We start from the raw sequence: 21,990 nt of genomic DNA, 5'->3' as shown, positions 1-21,990 counted from the left end.
GGGCAGGGAGAGGATGTGAGCTCTGTAATCTGCAGCCAGCGACTCCCGGCAGCAACCCGGGTGAGTGGCACACCCCGGGCCTGCTGTGGCTGAGGAGTGGCCAGCACAGAACATCTGCCCTGGGGACGCAGGGACGGGGCCAGGACACGTGCAGGCAGCTTCCGTCGGGAATAGGAACATGTGTGAGGCACGAGGGGCAGCTGCATCCTTGCTCCTGCGGTTTCTGAGCTGCTGGGCACGTGTCTGCTGTACACACAGCCACCAAGAGCCGGGGGAATGAGAGCAGCTGGGGACTTAGGTACCAAAGCAGTATCCAGGCAGCTCCCTGCTTGTTCCAAGGACTTAGGATGGTCTGGATCTGCCTGGAGCTGGGGAACTCAATACAAACAGCCCTGCATGCACATGAGTCTGCAACAAAGAGCAGAGGAGAGGGTGAGGGGCTGTTTGTCCCTGTTCACTACTCTGAAAGGTGCCTGTCCTCTCTGGCAGCTCCCCCAAAGCTGCATTACCAGCAAGTGTGGATAGTGCAGTAGGAGCTGCATGAGTTGCTCAAAAAACACAGTAAGAGTGCTCATGGCAGAGCCTGGGCCAGGGTTTATTTCCATGGGCACAGGCAGGGGCTGAGTAAGGCTTGCCATGGTCATTCAGGATCCAGGAGCCACTGGAGCAAGGCTGGGTTGTGGCAGGCTGGGAGCAGCCATCTGTTCAAGGTGACAGTAGCAGCTGGGAGCACAGGGGACCCTGCCAGCCTACACCTAGCTCTCAGGAGATGCTGCTGCCCTGAGGTGCTGGGGAATCAAGTTGGGGATGGGCAGGGTTCTGCATGGCATCAGTAGGGAATGCTGCTGTTGCAACCCTCTGTTGGTGAAGTCAGTTTCACCAATCTCATCAGAGGTGCCTGAAATCCTTGATAGCCACCTGGGCGGCATTGCGTCCTGCTGCTCCCATCACTCCTCCTCCTGCAAGAAAGGAGAAATGGGGGATGCTGGTGCACCTCTTCCACATGCCCCTTTCTTCCTTCTGCAGGCCTCCATGAGGGTCCTGGCCCCCAGCTCTGCTCACCAGGGTGGGCTCCACTTCCACAGAGATACAGGCCAGGAACTGGGGACCGGTAGCCAGAGTAGGATGGCACTGGCCGGGCAAAGTACAGCTGGTCCAGAGACATCCCTCCATGGAAGATGTTCTGCCAACAGAGTTCCGTGTGAGCTAGCTGTGCCTGGCCCAGGCCCATGTGCCCACTAGCACTGGCACCAGAGTGATGCTCAGAGCTAACACGCATGGTACCCACTCCACCAGGCAGCCCAAAGATCCTCTCCAGGTCTGGTGGTGTCAGGATGTCCCTGCCAATGACAGATGCCTTGAAGCCTGGGGCATAGTCTTCGATGCAGTCAAACACTAGAGAAAGATGAAGGGACTACTGCTGGGCAGCCTGGGGGGACACGGTAGCAAACTCCTGTGCAGCTGCAGGGCAGCTCTGCCCATGGGTGTTACTGGGGTCTGCGTGTGCATTACGTACCCGTGTCTGCATATGCATTTCTGGCCTGCTCGTCCCAGGACCGCCCGCCCGCCAGCACGGAGGGGGTGTACTGCGTGAAGAGGGACACGACATGGCAGCCTGGCGGGGCCAGCCCCGGGTCCAGCACTGAGGGAATGCACAGCTCAATCATGGGCCTGGGGAGCAGTACAACAACTGGGCAGGCAGAGGGGCACCCAGCCACTCCACACCTCCTTCCCCAGCATCCACAGCCATGACTGTCCTGGCCTTTCCCCAAGGCACCAAGGTGTGCCAGTACAGGCTCCTACCTGCTGGAGGGGTGCCCGTGGGCAGCCTCAGTGAATGCCTGATGCAGGAGCTGAGTGCCCTCGCAGTTGAGGTGTATGGAGCACTGGTGGTGGGGCAGGGGCTGGCCGTCGCGGGCATTGGGGGCAGCCAGGAAGCTGGGCAGCCGATCCACTGCCACTGGGCATGGGATGGGGAGATGAAGTGGGGTGCAGCCTCTTGCTGATCCTGGCACCAGTGTTCCAGCAGGGATGGCAGCTGAAGTGTCCCTGCTGGTACCTACCATTGATCTTGGTGACAGGGGAGCGTGTGTCAAGCTGCCGGATCCGCTGGACAAAATCCTTGGGCAGCTGCTCCTAGGGTGGGATACACCGGTGCAGAGGCTGGCTGTGAGAGGCAGTGAGAATAGGGCTATTCCAACAGGCCAAGCCCCTGCCAGCCCCATGCACTCCATACCTGAGGAATGAGTTCCAGAAAGGTGATTTGGGGGGAGGCATTGGACAGCACCAGTTTGCTCCTCACCTCTGTCCCATCCTCCAGCACGACACCCTGCGCCTCCCCGGCCCTGCCCAGCAGCACGTGGCACACTGCCTGGGCACGTGTAGGGGACAAGACTTTACCAAGAGCATCCTGCTGCCTGTGGGGATGGCCAAGCAGCTCCCCTCTCCCAGACACCCCGTACCTTCTCAGCAAAGATGTGGGCTCCCCGGGCAGTCGCTGCCTGGGCGATGGCTTGGGACAGGGCTCCCATCCCGCCTGCCACGTAGCCCCAGGCCCCCCGCCGTCCCTCCAGCTCCCCCATGACATGGTGCAACAGCACATACCTGCCGTAGTAGGACCTTGGATTAGCTGCTGGCTGAGGGGGTGGATCTGTCCCCTGCATGGGTAGTGAGGATGGTGCCACAGCCCCCACAGTCCCCACCATGGGACCATGCTACCTCATGGGATGTAAACTCAGTTACTGGGAGCACGCACCAGCCAGGACTCAGCCCAGCCTGGGGACAGAGGTGTCCAAACAGTGAAGGGATAGGTGGGGGCCACTCAGGAGAGCCATATGGAGGAGGGGGGCATGGGGGCAGTCCCTTGCCCAGCACCAGCGCCTGAGACACCCTGGCAAAGTTGTGCAGGCAGTGGGAGGGAGAGGCAGGAGGGTAGGTCATGGAGTACAGTTGTGCAGCAGAGCCAAGCACAGAGCACGGCAAAGGGGGGCAGTGCAGGGATGAGCCCCCGGGGGAAGGATCCCTCACCCACTGCCAGGGGTGTGTGGGCTGGCCATGGCTCCAATCACAGCATCAGTAGCCAGAGTTGCCTTCAAGGGTTCTGATTCAAACCAGTGATCCAGGATCTGGCCCAGGAGAAAGAGAGCATGCCAGGCTTGGGGTGGGGACCTGCTGCAGCATCCTGGCAGGCAGGACAGGCAGTGGGCGTTTCCACACCAGCACTATCAGCACGCACCTTGGAGATGGGAGCTGTGAGCACCTCATAATAGAGGGGCAGCTGCTGCCCCAGTGCCAGCCCTGGGGTGGAGAGGTGGTGTCAGACCTGCATGGCTGTGCCAGGGCTGCCTGCAGGTGCCCAGCTGGCTTTGGAGGTCAGTCAGTGGGACCAAGATGAGCAAGCCTACCAGAGCCTGCCAGCCCAGACTGACCTCCTGAGGAGGCTCTGTATTGCCCATCCCAGGTGCTGGCAAACACCCCTTGCTGTTGGGTTTCCCTGGCATCCCAGATGTACCTGCCTGCAGCAAGGGCTTCAGGGTTTGCAGGTTCCTGAGTTGCTGGAGCAGGGAACCCTTTCCCAGGGCAGCGGTATCCACTGGAGGGGCATCCAGCAGTGGGTCAAGGGCTAACACCATGCGCCTCATGAACGCCTCATACTTAGGGTAGGCCTGGAAGGGGACAGAGGGTGGACAGCAAGGACTGCACCATGGTGGATGCAATGGATACCCCACCCAGGAGCATCCCTGCCACTCCAGGGGCAGGGCAGCCCTTCGTGGGTTTTGCTGTGCCAGGTGCATGCCCCTGATGGTACCTGGGCATCCTTCTGGGAGAACTGAGCAATCTGCTGCTGAGTCTGGGCCATGTCATGTCCCAGCAGCAGGGAGCGAGGAGGGCTCCTGTCCTCCAGCAGTGGGGTGAAGGAGTAGGGGTCGCGTGGGAGCACCCTCAGACCGTGCCGCTGCAAGACAGGGATGTCCCCACTGCAGGACCCACCCTGCAGGGACAGCCTGGCAGCAGGATCCCCTTGCTTGCTTGCTGGGAGTTGCCAGCAGCCCAGCAAAGGGCGGGTGCCAGTACCTGCAGCTCCAGATCAGCATAGATTTGTGGTCGCAGCAGGCTGAGCAGATATGATGCCCGGGAGAACTTGAACCCTGGAACATGTGGGGTAGTGGGGAATGTCCACCACCAGGACTGGCCAGGGCCGGGGGACAAGAGGCACGCAGGGGTACCTGGCACAATCTCCTCGGTGACGGCCGCGCCGCCCAGCACGTGACGCTTCTCCAGCACAGCCGTGCGCAGCCCTGCCTGCTGCAGGTAGGCAGCCTGTGGGGAGCACGGGGCACATTGCCCATCCCTCCAGCTGGGATGCCACTGCCAACGGGAGCACCCTCTGCACACGGTGCCCCCCTCACTAGGGCGGGCCTGTGGGAGCCCCAGCCCCATGGACATCACCACCAAAGCCCTCCCTTGCTCACAGCACAGACCCTTCCCAGTCCCTTGCTGTCCCCTGTGGATGGAGGAGAGGCAGCGTGCCACTCTAGGTACTCACTGCCACCAGCCCGTTGTGCCCTGCAAGAAGAGAGGGAGATGAGCAGAGCCGAGTGCTGGTGATGGGCCCACAGCACAGGGCACCCTGCCGTGCCTGGGGCATGGGGCTGTCCCAGCCACCCCAATAACAGGTTTTAGACACAGGGATACAGGGGACAGGGATAATCCTCCCCCAGCCCTACAGCCCTGGCCCTAGTGTTGCAGCAGAGGTGGACAGAAGTGCTCAAGGCAGATGCCCCAACAGTGCTCTGATGCTGGGGGGCTGCAATTTGTGCCAGAACCCTGTGTCGTCTCGGGCATGAGAAGCAGTCTGGGGGTTTGCACTGCGGTCCCCACCTAGCTGCTCCTCTGCTACCTGCCCTGGGGGGAGGGCAGATGTGGGTCCTCTCCGGCTGCCCGCAGCTCGACTCTCGCTCCCTGGCTCTGTTACCTGCCCCGATCACCACCGCGTCGTATTCCTGCTGCAGCTGGGCTGCAGCCCCGGCATGGGCCAAACGCGCTCCTGACGGCCCCAGGGACAGACTCCAGCCCTGCGGCCAGCGGGACGAGCAGAGCAGACTGAGCGCTCCCCGGAGCCCGGCTGCCATCGTCCCGCAGCGCCCGGCCACGGCTGACCACTGTCCGGCAGCCTGGACTTTGCTTCCACGGCGGAACTTTTTGTGCTTCCGGGCACAGGGAGGGGCCGGGGGGCCGGGGCAGGGAACGCCTTGAGGAGGCGGAGAGGTTGCTCAGGACGGGGGCACCCGCTGCTGCTGCCCGGCTGCTGCTGCCCCCAGCGAGATGCGGACCCGGCGCAGTTTAGCTGGGGGCTTGCAACGGGGCCGGAGACGAGCCCCAGGGCTGAGAAGGGGTCACATCCTGCCTGGGGCTCAGCAGGGTGCCAGGAGCTCCCCAGGCTGTACTCCAGGAAGGTGCTGAGCAGGCAGGCGGGGGCCTGAGAGCCCCCTCCCTCAGCTCCTGTTGTACTCCAGGGATGACCCAGAGACACGTGGCTGCGGTGATGGGCCAAGCACGGCAGGACAGACGGAGTTTGGCCCCTCCACAGCCCCAAGCACAGCCCTGGAAGCAGCAGGAAAAGGGGCAGTTTGGGAATGAGCATGGCTTTGAATCCAGAACTATTGCTCAGCAGGGCAAATTCCTGCTCAGCAGGATGGGGCAAAGGCCCTGTCATGGTCCAGTTCTCCCTGAATTGCTGTCTCCAGCTCCAGCGAGTGGCATGGGAACAACAAGGGGCACTGGCTACGTGAGTGCCTTGGGGTTGGCCCCATTCCCAGCTGTACTTGAGGTTTGGAGTGCACTGAGCCCAGACGTGCCTGGGAAACACATAAGATGCCTCAGGATTTAAGGGTTTACTCTCTGTTCCCAGCTAAGCTCAGAGCTGTGGCTAACTGGTGCCTGGGTGTGGAGAAGGTGGTGCAGGATGGGCTGCAGCTCCCCAGCACCTGCCAAACCTCTGAGGGCCCTGCACCCCACATTTGGGGGTGAGGGGGCAGCACCCTACACCACTGCTCCACTCAGGTTTGGCTACACTATCTTGATCTCTGGCCAAAGCCTGGCAGCAGTGCCAAGCTAACGTTATAAATCTTGCTCTGGAAATGCACTTTTGAGCAAGACAGTGATTTGCCAGCAGCCTCTCGGCCCCACTCTCTGTCAGTCCCCAGAGGCTGCTGGGAGGCAGTGAAAAACATGGGGAGCAGAAAAAGGGACAGTGCCAGCCCTGTCTAGGCTGAAGGATGGGAAGTTGCCTGTCCCTGCCTACAGGCACAATCCACAGCATGGCACACAGACGCTGAGAGAGCAATCCAGGCTCTGGGAGCATCCACACACCCACTTTAATCCTGGCCCCAAGGTGGCTGGAGGCAGCTCAGAGCAGAGGGATGCGGGATGGCTCCCAGAGGCGCCGGGCCAAGTCGTAGGCCTGCTGGACCACGAGCTCAGAGGGGATGATGCCCAGGTGCACGGTCAGCAGCTCATAGCACTTCACTACCTCTGCCTGGTGGTTCTTGCTGTAATAACGCAGCAACTTCCTGTGGAGGACAATACAGGGGCTTGGCAGGTACAGTGCACACAGGCAACCCCTTTCCAACGACCTTCCCTCTGTAAAGCACTTTGCAAGGACACAGCAAAACCACGGCACCAGGCTGGGAGATGGGCTGGCGCAACTCCAGTGACACCACGACACTGGCATCCTGGCATTGCCCACAGAGACCCGTGTGCCATCACAGCTTTGAGCCTTGGTGCCAAACCACAAGGCTGGCAACTGCTCACCTGTAGTAGTCCCCTGCAAGCATCCCAATGGGAGCAGAATCATCAGACAGGACTGGTACCTCCATCACCTCCAGCTTGTAGCCCTGGGGTGAAATGACAGCAGAGGGCAGGAGCTGGGATGGGACCCAAGCAGTCAGAGCTGGCTAGGCCTACAGCCCTGCTCCCTGCCCCAGAGAAAGAGGGGCTCAGCCCCTTCCTGGCCCCACTTACCATCTCATTCTCAAACCAGAGGAAGTAGGAGCAGCAGTAGTCACCATCCTGCAGCATCAGTGTTGTATAGCCCTTCTGTAGGTATCGCCGGGCCAGTGTGATCAGGGACCAGACCTGGGGGACAAGGGGCACCTGAAGCCTGAGCAGAAACCCCTCCAATTTCCATCCTCTTCTGCGGTTCCCATCCCACACCCACCCCATGAGCAGTACCTTTTTCTTGATGAAGGTGGCCAGGGGACCCTTGCCCAGCTCTGAGCTGGACTTCTCTGTCACACTGAGTGATGGTGCCATCATTTGTCCCGCTGTGCGGTCCACATAGATGAAGTGCACCAGGCCAGGGAAGTCCTCCAGGTACGTGGGATGGGTTAAGGGTGTCCAACAACTTTGGTGCACTTCTAGGACAGCCCCGAGCCTCGGGAAACCACCTTTGCCCACTACATTCCTCCCCTTGATCCCAGTGCCGGGGGACAGGGTCCCACTCCCATGTCTGCTACCCCCTTAGGGACACCCCCTTGGGCAGGCTGGGTCCCCAGCTGCAGAGATGGGTATGACACCATGGTGATGTTGCGCCTGCTCTTCACCAGCAGGAAGTCCCGCCAGTCCAGCAGCTTCTCCCTGCCAAGAAGAGGCACGGTGAGAGGCCAGGACCCACAAGCCCAGCACAGCTGGGTGTGGGGCAGCCCCCTGGCGATGCTGACCATCCCCCTGCACTCACCTCATCAATTTCTGAGCACGGTCCCGCAGCCCTTGGGACAGGCTGTGACCAGCAGAGGTCAGGAAGAGCTGGCGGTACACGGAGCAGAGCTGCCGCTTCACGCTGGCCACTGACTGCAGCAGCCTGAGCCAGGGGACACAGACAGCCGAGTTTGGACACTGGGTCCCCAGCACTGAAGGGACAGCTGTGCTGGTCCCCAGGCTGAGAAAGGTGCCTTCCTGTCCCTGAGACATTCCCTGGCTTCCCCCTACTCACTCTAGGGAGCTCCCAGGCTCACTCCTTGAAAATATCTTGTTCTTAAAGTCCAACCAGGTGTTCTGCAACTAGAAAGAGACAGGACGGTGTCAGGCTGTGGAGAAAACAAGACAGGGTCCTCATGTCCCCATGCCCACCTGGATGTCCTGTCCACTCAGCTTCTTCACAAATTTGTCCATGCGCTGCCGCAGCTCAGCGAGGAATGGGAAGGAGCGTGCGACTCCCACCTCTGGTCCCTCTTCCAGTTTCTTCTCCAGCACCAAGAAACCATCCAGCAGCTGGTACAAGGTGATGGCCACCTGGGTCATGGGGCCCTGCCAGGGAAAGGAGAGGTGGGTCAGGAAGGACCCAGTCCCACATAGCTTCCCTCACCTCAGAGGCAGCTCACCTTGGTCAGCAGCACAAGGGAGATGCCTGGCCAGAGTGGGAGGCAGTGCATGGTGTGTGGCAGCAAGGGGCAGTAACCTTCCCGCAGGCTGGCATCCAGAAAGATCCTTCTGGGGTTTGAAGCTTCAGGGACCAGAGGCCCCAAGGTCTGGAGCAAGTCCTCTGCCATCTGGGAAGACAGGGGAGATACTGAGGATGAGACAGCTCGCACAGAGAATGCTCTGTAGGGATGCAGCATTGCCTTGAAAGCTACAACCAGGAAAAACAGAAACAAAAGAGCTGGAGGGGCCAGTGAGGAAAGTGCCCAGGGACCCCAAAGGAGCAGCAGAGAAGAATACTGTTGCAAAGACAAAGGTTGCAAATGCCTTAAACCAAGGCCAGTGTTTGCTCGCAGTGTGTGAGGTGTTGCGGCATCCATCAGGGAAGCTGCCCAGAAAGCCCAATGGCAGCAGAGGGAGACACTGGACTGCTCTGAGACAGCCCCGCTCCTTCTCTGCTGACAGCTTATTGCAAGCAATGCCTCAGAGGAGATCAGAACTGTCACAAATATGCACAGCATGGGGGACTCAGGGCACCCACAGCTGCAGCACAGCAAGAGAGAGTGACAAGGACCGGAATCTGCAAAAGGCACTGGGACAGGCTGGTGAGGTGTGGAGCTGGGAGGTGTTGCAGGACTCTGTGCTCACCTGGACGTCTGCAGCATCCACCTCCCCGATGCTCAGCATCTCAGCACCCTCTGACCAGCTCTCGCTGCCTGCAGAGAACATGGCAGGTCACCCTTCCAGCCCCCACCAGAGCCCTGGGGCCTCTGTGGGGCTGGGGGTGTGGGGCACGGCTGCTGCCCAGCTGGGCACTCACCTGTACTGTGCCGGCCTGGCGAGGGCTCAGGTGTGTAGTACACCTCAGGCACAGAGAGATCATCTGTGTCCTGACAGCAAAAACCAATGGGTCAGCGATAGCAGTGACACAGGCAGCCCTCCCAGTAATCCCAACCCTGCAACTCCTGATCTCAAGGACTCACTTGGTCATCTGAGTCCTTCTCTGCAGCTCCATGGGAGCCAGGGCCACTCACAGGGATGCTCTCACTTCTCTTGGGTCCCTGAGGGAGAACATTCCCTGCTGTGGGCTTCCAAAAAGAGAGAAAAAAACCCTAAGCCCCGGTTGTCAAGGCATCACCCCATGATGGGAGCACCCTGACTTGCTGCACCCCCAACCCTGCTCTGAAGCACCTGTGGGCCAAGCTCCTCCTCAGCACTCTGACTGGGGTACAGGTCCTGAACCAGGAGGATGAGGACAAGCAGGTCGGCTGGGCGGATGGAGCTGGTGTTGCGGCTGCAGGCCAGAGAAGGAAAGGGTCAGCTGGGAGGACAAATAGCTGCCCTGGGGAGGGCGGTGGTGCTGGGCACACCTGGAGTAGAAGGCCAGCAGCTTGGTGTGTACCAGGAGGAAGGCATGGCCCACTTCATCCCCACCACGCTCAGGGCTGGCATTGATGTGCTGCACCACTTGTCGCTCCAGGAACTCGATGCACTGCTCACACAGCTGAGGATGGATCAGCCGCTCCACGGCCTGGGGTGCAGGAGGAGGGGAGGCTGCTGAGCTTCCTCAACCCCAGCCTTGCAGTCTTAGAGGCAGGGCTGAGCTTCCATTGCTCCAGGGAGTTGCCCTAAAGTCCCCAGCCTACTGCCTTTTCCCACATCCTGGGACTCCACGCAGCTTCACACCCCTGGAACACCCCAAAAGTGAGGGACAGCCTAGATCACTGGTACCTCCACTGCAAAGCTCTGGTCCTCCTCCCGCAGGCGGCTGTAGGTCTCCAGCAGGCCCCGCAGCAGGCTCCACACGCGCTCCCGCTGCTCTGAATCAGCCGGCCGCAACCTGCAGCATCACAGAGTGTAAACTCATGGGTGCCTGTCACCTCCCTGCGTGGGACAGACACACCAAAACCCAGCTGCAGCCCAGCAGGCAGGGAGTCCTGTTGCAAAGGGGGGGGGTCCCAGCTGGAGACACCCACTCCCACCCCCTGGTGCTGCATGAAGGCAGGATAGTGCAGCCACCCCAGCAACCCAACATGCCACTCTGTGGCGGTGGCTGTGCCTGCTCACTCCTTGCGGATGAGGTGCGAGTCGAGCGTGACGAGGCCACAGTGAGTCTCCACCAAGCGCCGCAGCACGAAGAGCGTCCGGCGCAGGTCGTCCTCGTTCTGCGTCCCGTCGCCGTTCACCGCGATGTACAGGCAGTCCCCGAACTGCAAACGGCAGCGGAGTCAAGCGGGGGCCGGCCACGGGTCCCTGGTCCCCGGTGCCGGTCAGGGGTCCCGGTGCCGGTCCTACCATGTGCAGGACGTGGAGGTGCCGCCCGCCCTCGGTGGCGAAGCAGGTATAGGTATCGGAGAGCTTCTCCAGTAGCGCGGCGCAGGAAATGATGAGGGGGGCGAAGAGGGTGTTGAGGCTGTCCTCCAGCGCCGGGCCCTGCGCCACACTCTCCCGGTCAGCGCCCTCGCGCGACCGCGCACCCCACGCTCCCTTCCCCGCACCCGCGCCGCCCCGTCCCGCCCCACCTGCCCGGCGTGGGACAGCCGCAGCCGGCGGAGGAAGGCGGCATCGGCCCAGTAGAAGAGCAGCTCGGCCGCGGTGCTGGAGATCAGGACGCAGCGCATGGCCCGCGACCGGGGATGACACCGGCACCGGGGCACCGGGACCGGGCGGCTCCACCCGCCCCGCACCGCTTCCTGCTCCGCCGCGCGTGACCGCCGCGCCCACGCGCGCAGCGCCCCCGGCGGCCCGGAGCGGCACCGCACCGTGTGACCACGGTACCGTGTGACAGCGGCACCGCACCGTGTGACCACGGTACCGTGTAACAGCGGCACAGCACCGTGTGACCACGGTACCGTGTGGCAGCGGCATTGCACCGTGTGACCGCCGCACCGCACCCTGTGACAGCGGCACCGCACCGTGTGGCAGCGGCTCCGTACTGTATGACCACCGCACCGTATGACAGCGGCACCGCTCCCGCCCGCCCGGCCCAGCCCGGTCCGCGGCGGACAGAAGACGCCGGCGCCGTTGAGAGCCCAACTTTATTACACCTCCGGTAGCGCCTGGGCGCGTCGCAGCTGCTCCTGCCCGTGACACCGCCACTCTCCCGGGCAGGACACGCTCTCGGCCCGCCGCTCCGCCCCTCTCCGCTCCGGGATGCATAATTTAATTATCAACATTTCCCGCCGTGGAGCCCGAGCTCGCCCGCTCGGTGCGGCCCCCGGCGCGCCCTCCCCTGCCCCCTGCCCCGCCCCGCCCCGCCCGGTGCATCCCGCGACGGGCCAGGCCGGCTGGCGGCATCCCGGCGGCAGTAGAGGGAGCTGCTTCCATGCGCTTGCTGCACCGGAGCACCGCCCGCCTCCGGGGTGGGGGTCCGGCTGCTGGAGGGGTCTTCCCGAGGGGCAGCGGGACCAGGGGGTCTTGGGAGGGTGTTCGTCCCGGGATATCCCGGGGCTCAGCACCCCAACCCTCCCTGCAGCCAGTGGGCACCAAGGCCCGGGTGCTTCTCGCAGCTCACAGGACGGAGGATGGCAGGCCCTGCAAATTGGCTGTCGCACTGCTCTGGTGGGATGGTAGCCAAGGCATGTGGAGCTCTACGGTCACAGGGCAGGATGGTCCCAAGGTAGAGAACATCCTGGGGATGAGGATCAGGGCATGGCGTGGAGCTGCCCAACACGGCCCCACAGCGAGGCTGTGTGGGCTGCCAAGGAGGCAGCGTGACCTGGGCAGTGCACAGGGGCGGGAGCGGGGCTGGCAAGTCCATTGTGGGCCGCAGGCTATCGGTACCGACAGGCCAGCGCGTTCACATTCTTCACCACGTAGAAGCTCATAGTCAGCGGGGGGATGACCAGGGTGCGGCCGGCCCGCAGCGGGCGAGGCTTCAGCTCGGGGAGAGTCCCATCATCCACCATGGCCAGCGGCTGCCCGTTGAGCTGGACCGACCTGTGGGACCAGGAGAGGGTCAGCGCAGTGGCACTGAGGATGGGACACTGGTGGCAGTCCCAGCGGCCAGCATCAAACTTACTTGGAGTGGAGCCCGTCCTTGCCATAGGGCTGCAGCAGGTACTGGTGGACAATCTTATCTCGCAGCGTTCCTGCCAGCTTGATTTTCTTCCGGGAGCGATGCAGGTTGATGATGTAAAGGGTGATAGATCCCCGGACATAGTTGTGACTGCAAAGGGGAGAGTGGGAGATGAGGGCTGCACTGCCATGTCCTCAGGGAGCATCGCCTCCAGGAAGGGGCTTGGGGGTCTGCGTAAGGACTGGCCTCGTGCAGGCTTCCAGATTTACATCATATCCTGCTGCCTCTTCACGGGGAGATGTCACCTTCCCCTCACGAAGCCTGGTTCTGAAGCGACACCTTTCAACCCCCCCTCTTCAGCCAGCAGTGACACGGCACAGGAGGACGCTGCCACGGCGTCCAGAGTGGGGGTGACCAAGGACAGTGTCAGTGCCAGGACGGCCCCCGCCCCCCAAAACTTGCAAGGAGGGGGCTGAGAACGGAGGGGAGCTCTGTGCGTGAGTGGCTTCTGCCCCCGCCACGCCAGGCACCTGACAGGTCCAGACACTGATCCTCTGTCCCTGCCTAATCAGGCAGCCCCAAACAAAGGCTATAAAGCACTTTGCACCTGTCAGTTACTAGACAAGGTTTCCTACCGAGCTGGAGGCATGTTGAAAGCATCTGGACTGTGTAAAGAAACAGTCTCTCCTCCTCCACAATAGCAACTTGTGTCGGCGGAGGAGGTGGCCGCCCCCCCCGGCTCGCTGAGGCGCTTTCAAAGACCTTATCAGAGAAACAATAACCAGGCCAGGCTCCCCGGCAGCGCGGCCTGGCGGGTAACCCGACCGACCGAGCGGGGCCCCTCGTGTGAAATCCACTCCCTTGATCTCCGCTGCCCAGGCTGCCCGGCGGCACCGGCCCCGTTCCCAGGCACGGGCTCGCCACGACTTTCATCGGAGGCATTGCCATTCCGGCACTTCCCCTCACTGTGACAGCGGCCAGAGTGAGGAGAAGGACCCGAGTGAGCATCCTGGGAAGTCGACCTGCACCAGCGTGTCCTTGCTGGCCCCCATCTCCTGAGGGTACCACTGATCCCACCCGGCAACCCTCAGCTTTCCTTGCTCCACTCACTTGTGGTAGCTGGTGCAGTGGGCATAGATCCGGAGCTTGTCGCGGATGACTCTGCCGGGCCGGGGTTTCCTCTGCAGACCGGCCACGTGGATCGCCAGCACCTTGGGACCAATGAGGCGCTTGTAAAGCAGGGACAGCCAGTAGTCCTGGGGGGCAGAGGGGACAGTCAGCAGCACAACAGCCCCCCCTACTCACAGAGGGCGTCGGCAGGAAAGGCTGGCTCCCCTGCTTGCAGCCTGGTGAAATTTTGGCTGTTGGGGTGAAAATGTTGTGTGCCACATGTCTGCCTTGGGATGAGCTCTTTTTGTGTAGTCCAAGCCATACCGGCATGGATGTTTCCAGGAAGGAGATTCAGGGAGGAATTCATTGCCCATGCTGAGAGACACGGGTACCCTCTAAGGGAGCTCAGATCATGGCTGGGTTGCAGAGCATGGGGAGCAGCATGAGCACCCTTGCACATACCCATGGGCCAACATACAGCCATGCTGTGAACCTGCACACCAGCTCCAGCTGATGCACACAGACTGGTGATGTCTCTGGAGCCGGCTCTTCCCCCACTCTCTACACAGAGCTGGAGCACATCAGAACTCTCCCCTGCTCTTTGTCTTTATTTGTGGCACGCTGGCTTTTGGGACTGCTGAGGGTGCTCAGCTTCCCAGAGGTATTTCTCCCATTTTAAAGCCTCCTGCGGAGCATGAGGAAGCCAAGCTCAAGAAAGAGGAAATGCTTAGACCCTACACACATGCATAAGTGATGCAGCCTTAATTACGTCAGCACACACTGCTTTTTCCCGCAGGGCATGGCCTCGCACGGCACGCAGGATGGGCCCCAGGCCCCGGGGAGGGAGGAGAGGCTGTGGTGGGCCCCCCACTCATCCGCTGCAGGAACTGGGAGGTGTGTGGTAAATGAAGCAGGGTTGTGGGAAGGGAAAGGGTAGGCTCAGGCCCTTGCCTGCTGTTCTGCAGGATGGGGCTCTGGCCCCGCTGCTGCTCCAGGCACGGCAGGTGATGCTGGGAAGATGGAGCCTCTGGCACTGCTAAGAGTACACAGCTTTTCTGAGAAAAACCATGCAGGTGCCATGGGATGGGTAAGACAGTCAGCAGTGATTTAGGGTGAGTGTGCAGTATTTCAGCACAGTCAGTGCCCCCAGGGCAGTGCGGGAACCACTGTGTCCCTCCAACATCTGCAGGAGGTGAGGGGAGAGCAGTGCTTTTACCTCGCCTTGCTGGCAAAGCTAGCTCCAAAGTCTCAGTTTCAAGAAGGATGTGAAAATACCAAAGAGAGTTCAAAGGAGGGCCAGAAAAATGACCCAGGGTTGAAAAAGGAGTCGAAAAAGCACTGGCCTCAAGGCACTTGAGCTCTTCAGCTCACTGCAGGGAAGCACTGAGGACAGCTGCAGCTTTTCGTGTCATCGCAAATCCGCTTGTGTGAGGGGCCAAAATCATGTTATTTGCAATAAATTACCAGGGGCTGGTGACACCAAGCACTTGGATGATGAATTACACACACACACCTAGCATGACTGAAACAAACCTGCTGAGGGCAGACACTTTCCCTAGCTGGGCTGGTGCTCCACGGCTGCTCCTTCCACAGGCATGAGTGAACCCCAGCCAAAATCACGCCAGGGCTGCTGGGCTTCCTAGAGCTACCAGCTCCTGTTCAAATGGGACCAGCTTGGGAAACAGTTGTTCTTGAAACCCAGCTGCAACCAGGGTGGCATTTCCACTGACCAGTGACCTCTTCCTCAGCCCTGACAGAAGCTAGCACCTGCTCCCATGTGGAACACCCTGTGCAAGCAAGTTCCCTAGGCTGGCAGTGCCCACATATCCCTTGCAAAGATGTGCAGTGTGGTGCTGGACATCCTGTCAGGGGCAGCCTCAGCCATGTCCAGGGAGACAGGTTGCTCCAACCAGTGCAACTGCCGAAAGGATTTGTCTTTTGGAGTCACAGAAGATGTGTTGTGAGGGCTGAGCCAGCAATACAGCTGTAGCAGTAGAGGAGGGATAGCAGGGAGGAATCTGGTTTGTTATTAGTCCCATGGGAATTGAGGGATCTGTCTTGGTTTAACTACTTTGCAGAGCCATCAAGCAGTAGTGGAGGTGAGGAGCACCTGAAAGCAGAGCCTTCCTGTGCCTCAGGAGGTCTCCTGTCTGGGACTCTTGATTTGTGGGCTGATGTGCAGAGCTCAGGGAGCCTCACTTTCTGAGCCCCATGGGGCCAGTGAAGACATCCAAGCTTTCCACTAGAGAGGGAAAGCCCAGAGAGTCCTACATGATCTCTTGGCACTGTTTACTTCATTGCAGAAGTTTTAGAGACTTTAGTTTTTGGAAACAAGGTTGATTAGGCAGGCCCTGAAGCAGAGCTGTTAGACAGACCCTCCTGTCTGCAGAGCCATCAGGAGAAGTGCTGGAGTTATCTCCACACTCTCCTAGAGATAGCAAAGCAGCTCTGCTGCCCACCTGACTTTGTTCAGCTCTGTGCTCTCCACGTGTGAGATGTTTCCATAACCAGAAAACCAAAGCAAAAGAGCCATAGCCCTTCAGTCTCCTGGGAAATGTAACCAGCAAAGGCAGCTGAATTTCAAACGAGTAGGCTGTGAGCCTGTGGTGCACAACCTCCTCTGGCTGGGGCTGCCAGGGCATGACTCTATGTTCCCAAGTCACCAGCAGCATCAGCTGGATGCTGCTTATCCTATTCCACTTTTTATTGCTTCTTCCTGCTTCTGAAGCTGCCCAAGTTCTTCCCCTGTGCCTTATGCACACTTGAGTTTCCACAGCCTGTTACAGAGAGCTCCAGTCCTGCACCTTCATCTGCATTTTTCCACAGTCCAAGCAACCTGTGTGGAGATAAGGGCTGGCTGGTCTGAACATCACAGGACAGAGGGCTTTGCTCTTTTATCCCTTTGTTGAGCCTGATGGATTGTTTTTTGACAAAAGCATCCTACAGAAAAGCAGTGATTGTGACTGTGGTTGTGAAGACTTGGAGGGATGGAGAAGCTGCCACTTCCCAGGGAGCCTGTTCCAGCAGTTACATATCCACACTGTTAACAGTCCCACTCCTTATTTTTGTCTTGAATTTGTCTGGCTTCAGTTTCCAACCAGTGGTTCTTGTTCTTCCTTTTTCCACTAGATTAAAGAGATTCTCAGCATCCAAAGCTTTCTCCCCACGGAGGTCCTTACATCCTGTTCAAGCCATAGCTGCTTGTTCCTCCACCAAGGCTGGATAATGCTGCTTTTAACATTATCCCTGAGTTTTATGTGCTTCTTAAGTGGGAGTTCATGGTTTTCTCAGCCAAACCCTTTGCAAGGTCCTGTGACAAGCAGAATGGGGCAGGGCCTCACCCCGAAGGGAACAACATTTTCTGAAGTCAAAATCATCAGCTTCAGACACTAATGCTGCCTTCATGAGCTCTCATGCCCCCACCCTCAGGGACATGACTGCTGTTTTCTGTGCGCCCCCTCCTTGTGTGGAGGTTGTGGAGAACTGAGCAGTCTCCTGTAACATTTCCTGCTGTATTAGGGAGTCTGTGAGTGAGCACCACAGGGGACACTCCAGAGATGGTCTATGAATGGGGAACAAGGCTCCTTCTAGCCCCAGAAAAGGGGACTTCGACTGGACTGGCCTGCCAGAGGCACCAGCAGGGGAGGAGGAGGAGGCAGCACACAGAAATACTGCAGCGGGGCAAGGGGCCCCTTGCCTCTTCCCTCTGCTCCACCCCTGCTGGGCAGGACAGACCTTTGCTTCGATCAGACACCACTGCCCATTAAAGGTCAGCTGATGCTGGCCAATCCCTCTTTTGCTGAGGCCACATCCCAGCAGGTGCCTCACCACCAGTCCTCTGAAGCTGCTGACATCTCTGCCTGGGCATGTGTTGCTTTCCCTATGCTGATCCTCTTCCTTCCTGCTCTAACGGCTGCAAACACTTCATCTCACACCACTCTTTCCTGCATGGCCTTATGCCTTTACATCTTCCTGCAGCTTTCTCCTCAAGCACGTGGTCTGTAGCAAAATTCCTACAGTGGGAGTGGCAGCCACAGGAATTGCTGCCAGGCGTCAGTGGCACTGAGGGGACATCTGCCCAGGAAACAGGAAAGTGCTGAGTAGGACGTGACCCCTGCCTACTGCCCAGCACAGCATGCCTCCAGCCAGTGGCCTCCCCACCTTCCTGGGATCTCAGCAGATGGAGGAACAGCCAAATCTCTCTTTTGTCATCACCTCTCCCTAACAGGGTCCAGGCAATGCAGGCTACAGGAAGGGAGCGGAGTTGCCAGATCAGAGGGCTTGGAAACCAAATGCAATTTTTCTGTTTCCTGTTCTTCCAGAGCACCAATCCACTCTGGGAATGGTCTTTCTGCCCCACCTCATTCACAGCCCTGGGCTGGCTCTGTGACCAAGCTGGGCAGGTTTAGCACTAGCATGGTGCCTCTGGAGATGTCAGCTGTGGCTGTGTCCATCCTTCCAAGACCAAGCTGCTGCTGCCAGTCCCAGATGGATTTTGTTTCTGCCCCAGACTCTAGTGCAGGAGGAACAGTCCGGCTCCAGCTCTGCACATGTCTTGCAGCTCCAGTGGGTGAGTGCCAGAGCTGCTAGCATGGCTTTGATCCATTTGAGAGTCCATGCATATGCACTTCAGAGACCTTTTTCTGGTGCACCAAGAGGGAAAGGCCCCTTAGCCCATGGTGACAGCAAGCAGAGTTAAGCTGCTTTAAATCTGTCTCCTCATTCGTGGATACAACGATACTCAGAGCTAACCTGGAACTCCTGGAAGGAGAGAGGATGCAGAAAGCAGACAATGCCTCAGTCCTTGAGACATGATGGAAAGGACAGGGTGGTGGAGTGGATGCTCTGCTCAAACCTGCTCCAGGCAGTTGTGCCAAGGCTCGCTGGAAGACTTCCACAGGGCACCATTTCCCCTCTGCCCTTCAGCAGACCATGCTTTACCTTGACATCTCATGGGAGAGCTTTTCCCTCATGCACACCTGAACTGCACGGGACTTCATCCCTCCCATCTGTGGCCAGAGCAAACATCCTCTAACAACAGTTCCTTGCCTCTCCCACCCCTTCCCTGTCTGCAGGCATCACTCCCACCAGACTCAATGCTCTAGCGTGCAGGGCAGATGGGGGTGCCAGACGCCCGCGCAGCAGATTTACAGTCATCAGGAACAGCTTCCATGTGTATGGGCAAGCTCCACTGAACCTGCTCCCTCTCTTCACCCTTTGTCACTCCCAGACTTGGGACCTGCCTCTGCCTGCACGGCGCATGGCACGCTGCAGCCCGACCTGGGCTCCCTCCCCCAGACAGTGACCCGAGGCCGAGGGTCCCCGCGGGGAACAGCAGCCGCGGTCGTGCCCCGGTGCTCGGCTCCCGCTCCGGTGTGCGCAGCGCGGTGGCAGTGGCGGATGTGCAGACGGGCGGGTGCAGCAGCAGGGCTGAATCCCGCTGGCTCCCAGGGCGGGCATGGGCACAGGTGGGCGAGGACCCGGCCCCCGCAGCCCTGGCCAGGGGAGGAGCCCCTCGGGGGGAGCGCAGGGGCGGGAGAGGGACCGACCGGGGAGAAGGCTGGGACCTTCAGCTGCAATTAGCAGCGCCTCCTGCCAAGGCAGCTCAGCTAATGAGCGCACCGGGGAGCGTGTACGTGCAGCAGGCGGGAGCACGGCCGGGGGACCCGCTCCCGCTCCTGGCATCTCACCGGAGGGCCCCTTGCCTCCTTGGGCCCGGAAACTGCGGGGGCCCAACCCATCCCCTAATGCGGCGGTGCTAGGGACAGGTCTGACAGACCTAATATGAGCCCAGGGTCCTCGCTCCTCCAGGACAGACAGTCATGTTCTTTCCCACTGAGTTCTCCTCAGTGCCTTTGGGCAAAGCCAAGGAGGTGAAAAATCACCCGCAGCATCCAAGCATCTGATCACAGCACCATTGGGCACAGACCTTCGCACTGCTGTGATGCTTTCTCAAGGACACCATCAATTCACAGGCAATATCATATTGTCTTCTACCACCACAGCTGAGCAGGCAGCCCCTGCTGTCGATTCACCCTTGATCCCTCTGGGACTTTCTCATCCTGCATGTGAATCTTATATGCAGAAAAGAACATTAAGTGTCTACTGAACTCAGTATCTCACTGCCCATAGTCGTTAGAGGACGGTCCCTGAGGAGCCACTGGAAATGGAAGTCTGGTTTCCAGCTTTGGCTTTTCCATGGGGTTTGTGTTCCTCAAGCCCTGCCTAGAAATATGCCGAATTTTTTTCTCTGCATAGATATAACCTTACAGCATTGTACATTAAAGGAGCAGAAATCAATACCAAGGATGGATAAAGAGGTGAGTACCATGTGGAAGAGCAGTGAAAAATGTCTTTAACATTCTGTAAGAATCTGAAGAGAAATCTCATGTCTGCCTGGGGTGAAATAAATGTATTGCTTCCCTCTGGACTGTTTCAGAGAGATATTAAGGAAAGAGAGATAGAGTACGTACGTTGCATGCCTGAAATGATCCTATAGGTGCTATATGCCGGATCAGCATTTCAAAGGCACTGCCCTGTGACGAGCAAATATTAGTAGTGCTCCTGCCCTCCTTCCCTGCACTCCTTACTCCCACACAGGTACAGGTTTAAGTGCAGGCAGGCAGACTGATGTACCTGCATAAGGCTTTATTTGAAGGGCTTCTCTGACTATTATACAGCTGACTGCTCCAATCACTCAGGAAGAAAAAGCACTCCAACCATACATGAAAATGTTATCTCAAAAATAACAAGGCAGTAAAACACTTGAGCACAGAGGGAGAGTGGACAGGCAATTCTGGCAACCAGAATGGGCACTCAAGCTGCCTTTCCATGGGTGAAGGACCTGGAGGGGCACACAAGGACCACGTCTCTTGCAAGATGTCCCAAAAGGCACAAGACGCCATTTAGCTCATGAGTCAGCTGAGTATGGGAAGCCCAGCAGAGATGTGAGCATCTTCCTAATTTCACTGCGAAGCTTCGGTGCCCGTTGCCACCTGAGACCATCCTCTTATTGTACAAGCAGGCATCAGCAGGGGCAGGGAGGAGAAGGAGGTGCAAAGACTGCTATGGGGAGCCCGGGCCTGGCTCCCAGCTCCCTGAGGAGCTGCCAGCTGGAGCTGTGATTGACGCCGCGGCGGTGCAGCCCTTCTCTCAGCAGGCAGCTGAGAGCTGCCTCACGCCCAGCCGGCGTGCGGAAACCTCTTTGTCATGGCAGCTAATGAGCAGATTGTATTTCACAGCGCCGCGGCCCCGCACAGGTACAGCCAGCGGCTTTTATCTTCTGACAGCTCCCACGGGAAAAGAGCAGCCGCCGTCCCGCCGAGCGGGTCACCGCCCGGTCTTGCCGGGCTTTACGGTGTTTGCACCTTTTTTAAACCCTTTGTCGGTTTTCACCTGTCTGTGGCTCTTTTATAGCACAGGACTGGAGGGAAAGGGGTTGTGGAAGCACCAGCCAGAGTTCGTGCAGGAGCACAGTGGTGGCATGTGGGATCGGCGCTGAAGAACATGGGAGAGTGAGGAAACAATCATGACAGCAATTGGCACCTCACTTATTGGGAGACTTATCTTTAAAACAACAGCAAAATCCAAGTTAAAGACTTCCATTGTGTTTAACAGCCTGGGTTTATCCCTCTAACTCCTTCCCTGGCTTTAATCCCGTTCTGAACTGCACTCCTTCTCCAGCCGCTCTGGGGCTGCTGCCCCGCTGTGCCAGGAGAGCTGGCCATGGACATCCTCTGCCCCCCTGTGCCAGGAGAGCTGGCCACAGCCATCGGCTACCCTCGTGCACCCAGCAGGCAGGAGCTGGCCTGCACCCATCCAGCCAGGAGCAATCTGGGGCCCTGAAGCCCTGGGAAAGGGGGTGATGTGGCTTGGTCAGGGAAATTGGCTCTTCAGGAGAAATCCATCGAGCTGCAAACTCAGGTTCATCTCAAACAAAGCTCCAAGGCCCCCAGGCTGGGCCTCTAGAGCTGGCAGGTGTGCTTGCTGGAAGGCTGCATGTGGGAACAGACCAACGTGCCCCAGGAGACACCCAGAGCAGCACAGGCAGTAGACCATGCTCTCCTGCTCACTAGTTTGCTCTTTGGAGCCAGCCTGATGCTCAGGGATGCTGTTTTCATTGCCTGAGTAGGCAGAGCTGGCTGAGATGCAGCTCCCTCAGACTCTGCTCCCCTGCAGCCACCCCTGAGATCCCAGCACAGCATCAAGGGCAGGCTCACAGAGTCAGGGTTGTGCACACCTCCAACAGGGATCTCCAGCTCGCTGACAGTGTCTGCTGGGTCATGGACCAATAAATCCCTTCTAGGAGAGATGCAGAGCACACAGCTGTTCTGCCAGGCTTTCTGCTTGCAAGGCAGTATGTTTACTAACCCCCAGAGGAAAAGAAAACCTGCCGCTTTTAACAGGATTTTTCGTATGGTTTCCTTATCAGCACCATGTGTTTT

The 21,990-nt window shown here is 59.1% G+C and overlaps 3 protein-coding genes across 14 annotated transcripts in view; all 3 read right to left on the bottom strand.

Moving 5' to 3' along the window:
- Positions 1-571: 571 nt before the first annotated feature.
- Positions 572-6,238, bottom strand: PYROXD2 (pyridine nucleotide-disulphide oxidoreductase domain 2). 6 transcript variants are annotated; one of them, XM_030240998.2, is made up of 16 exons: positions 4,976-6,238; positions 4,547-4,566; positions 4,227-4,320; positions 4,075-4,148; positions 3,809-3,955; positions 3,512-3,665; positions 3,236-3,297; positions 3,028-3,125; positions 2,463-2,604; positions 2,237-2,371; positions 2,064-2,136; positions 1,804-1,960; positions 1,517-1,671; positions 1,289-1,395; positions 1,063-1,183; positions 572-959 (listed from the first exon to the last, which is right to left on the bottom strand). In XM_030240998.2, exons 1-16 carry the CDS (start codon positions 5,130-5,132, stop codon positions 889-891), a joined length of 1,767 nt encoding a protein of 588 aa, XP_030096858.1. In that variant the 5' UTR covers positions 5,133-6,238; the 3' UTR covers positions 572-888. The 6 variants fall into 6 exon arrangements, with proteins under 6 accessions (XP_030096858.1, XP_050832075.1, XP_050832076.1 ...); XM_050976118.1 differs by having other exon boundaries at positions 4,075-4,320; XM_050976119.1 differs by lacking the exon at positions 1,804-1,960 and having other exon boundaries at positions 1,517-1,642; positions 4,075-4,320.
- Positions 6,239-6,346: 108 nt separating this feature from the next.
- On the bottom strand, positions 6,347-11,112 carry HPS1 (HPS1 biogenesis of lysosomal organelles complex 3 subunit 1). Of its 5 annotated transcripts, none has more exons than XM_050976113.1 (18): positions 10,941-11,112; positions 10,714-10,851; positions 10,486-10,628; positions 10,150-10,258; positions 9,789-9,949; positions 9,610-9,712; positions 9,402-9,506; positions 9,239-9,308; positions 9,067-9,134; positions 8,382-8,549; positions 8,131-8,307; positions 7,994-8,061; positions 7,739-7,861; positions 7,574-7,638; positions 7,234-7,379; positions 7,024-7,137; positions 6,814-6,926; positions 6,347-6,572 (listed from the first exon to the last, which is right to left on the bottom strand). In XM_050976113.1, the coding sequence occupies exons 1-18, from the start codon at positions 11,037-11,039 to the stop codon at positions 6,410-6,412; spliced, it is 2,133 nt and encodes a 710-aa protein (XP_050832070.1). In that variant the 5' UTR covers positions 11,040-11,112; the 3' UTR covers positions 6,347-6,409. The 5 variants fall into 5 exon arrangements, with proteins under 5 accessions (XP_050832070.1, XP_050832072.1, XP_050832071.1 ...); XM_050976115.1 differs by having other exon boundaries at positions 6,814-6,896; XM_050976114.1 differs by having other exon boundaries at positions 9,402-9,479.
- Positions 11,113-11,682: 570 nt separating this feature from the next.
- The window catches only part of HPSE2 (heparanase 2 (inactive)), a 105,061-nt gene continuing 94,753 nt past the window's right edge, over positions 11,683-21,990 (bottom strand). For 2 of the 3 annotated variants that reach the window (XM_030241005.2, XM_050976124.1), the window contains 3 exons: positions 13,547-13,692; positions 12,440-12,586; positions 11,683-12,357 (listed from right to left, as the gene is read on the bottom strand). In XM_030241005.2, the coding sequence (XP_030096865.1) occupies positions 12,192-12,357; positions 12,440-12,586; positions 13,547-13,692 (459 nt within the window). In that variant the 3' untranslated portion in view covers positions 11,683-12,191. The remainder of the gene's footprint in view (positions 12,358-12,439; positions 12,587-13,546; positions 13,693-21,990) is intronic. The other variant, XM_050976123.1, reaches the window with a different exon arrangement.

This window comes from Serinus canaria, chromosome 6 (genome assembly GCF_022539315.1).
Source record: "Serinus canaria isolate serCan28SL12 chromosome 6, serCan2020, whole genome shotgun sequence".
NCBI lineage: Eukaryota > Metazoa > Chordata > Aves > Passeriformes > Fringillidae > Serinus > Serinus canaria.
The sequence above is the reverse complement of the archived record's forward strand: the minus strand, read 5'-3'. Positions and strand labels throughout refer to the sequence as shown.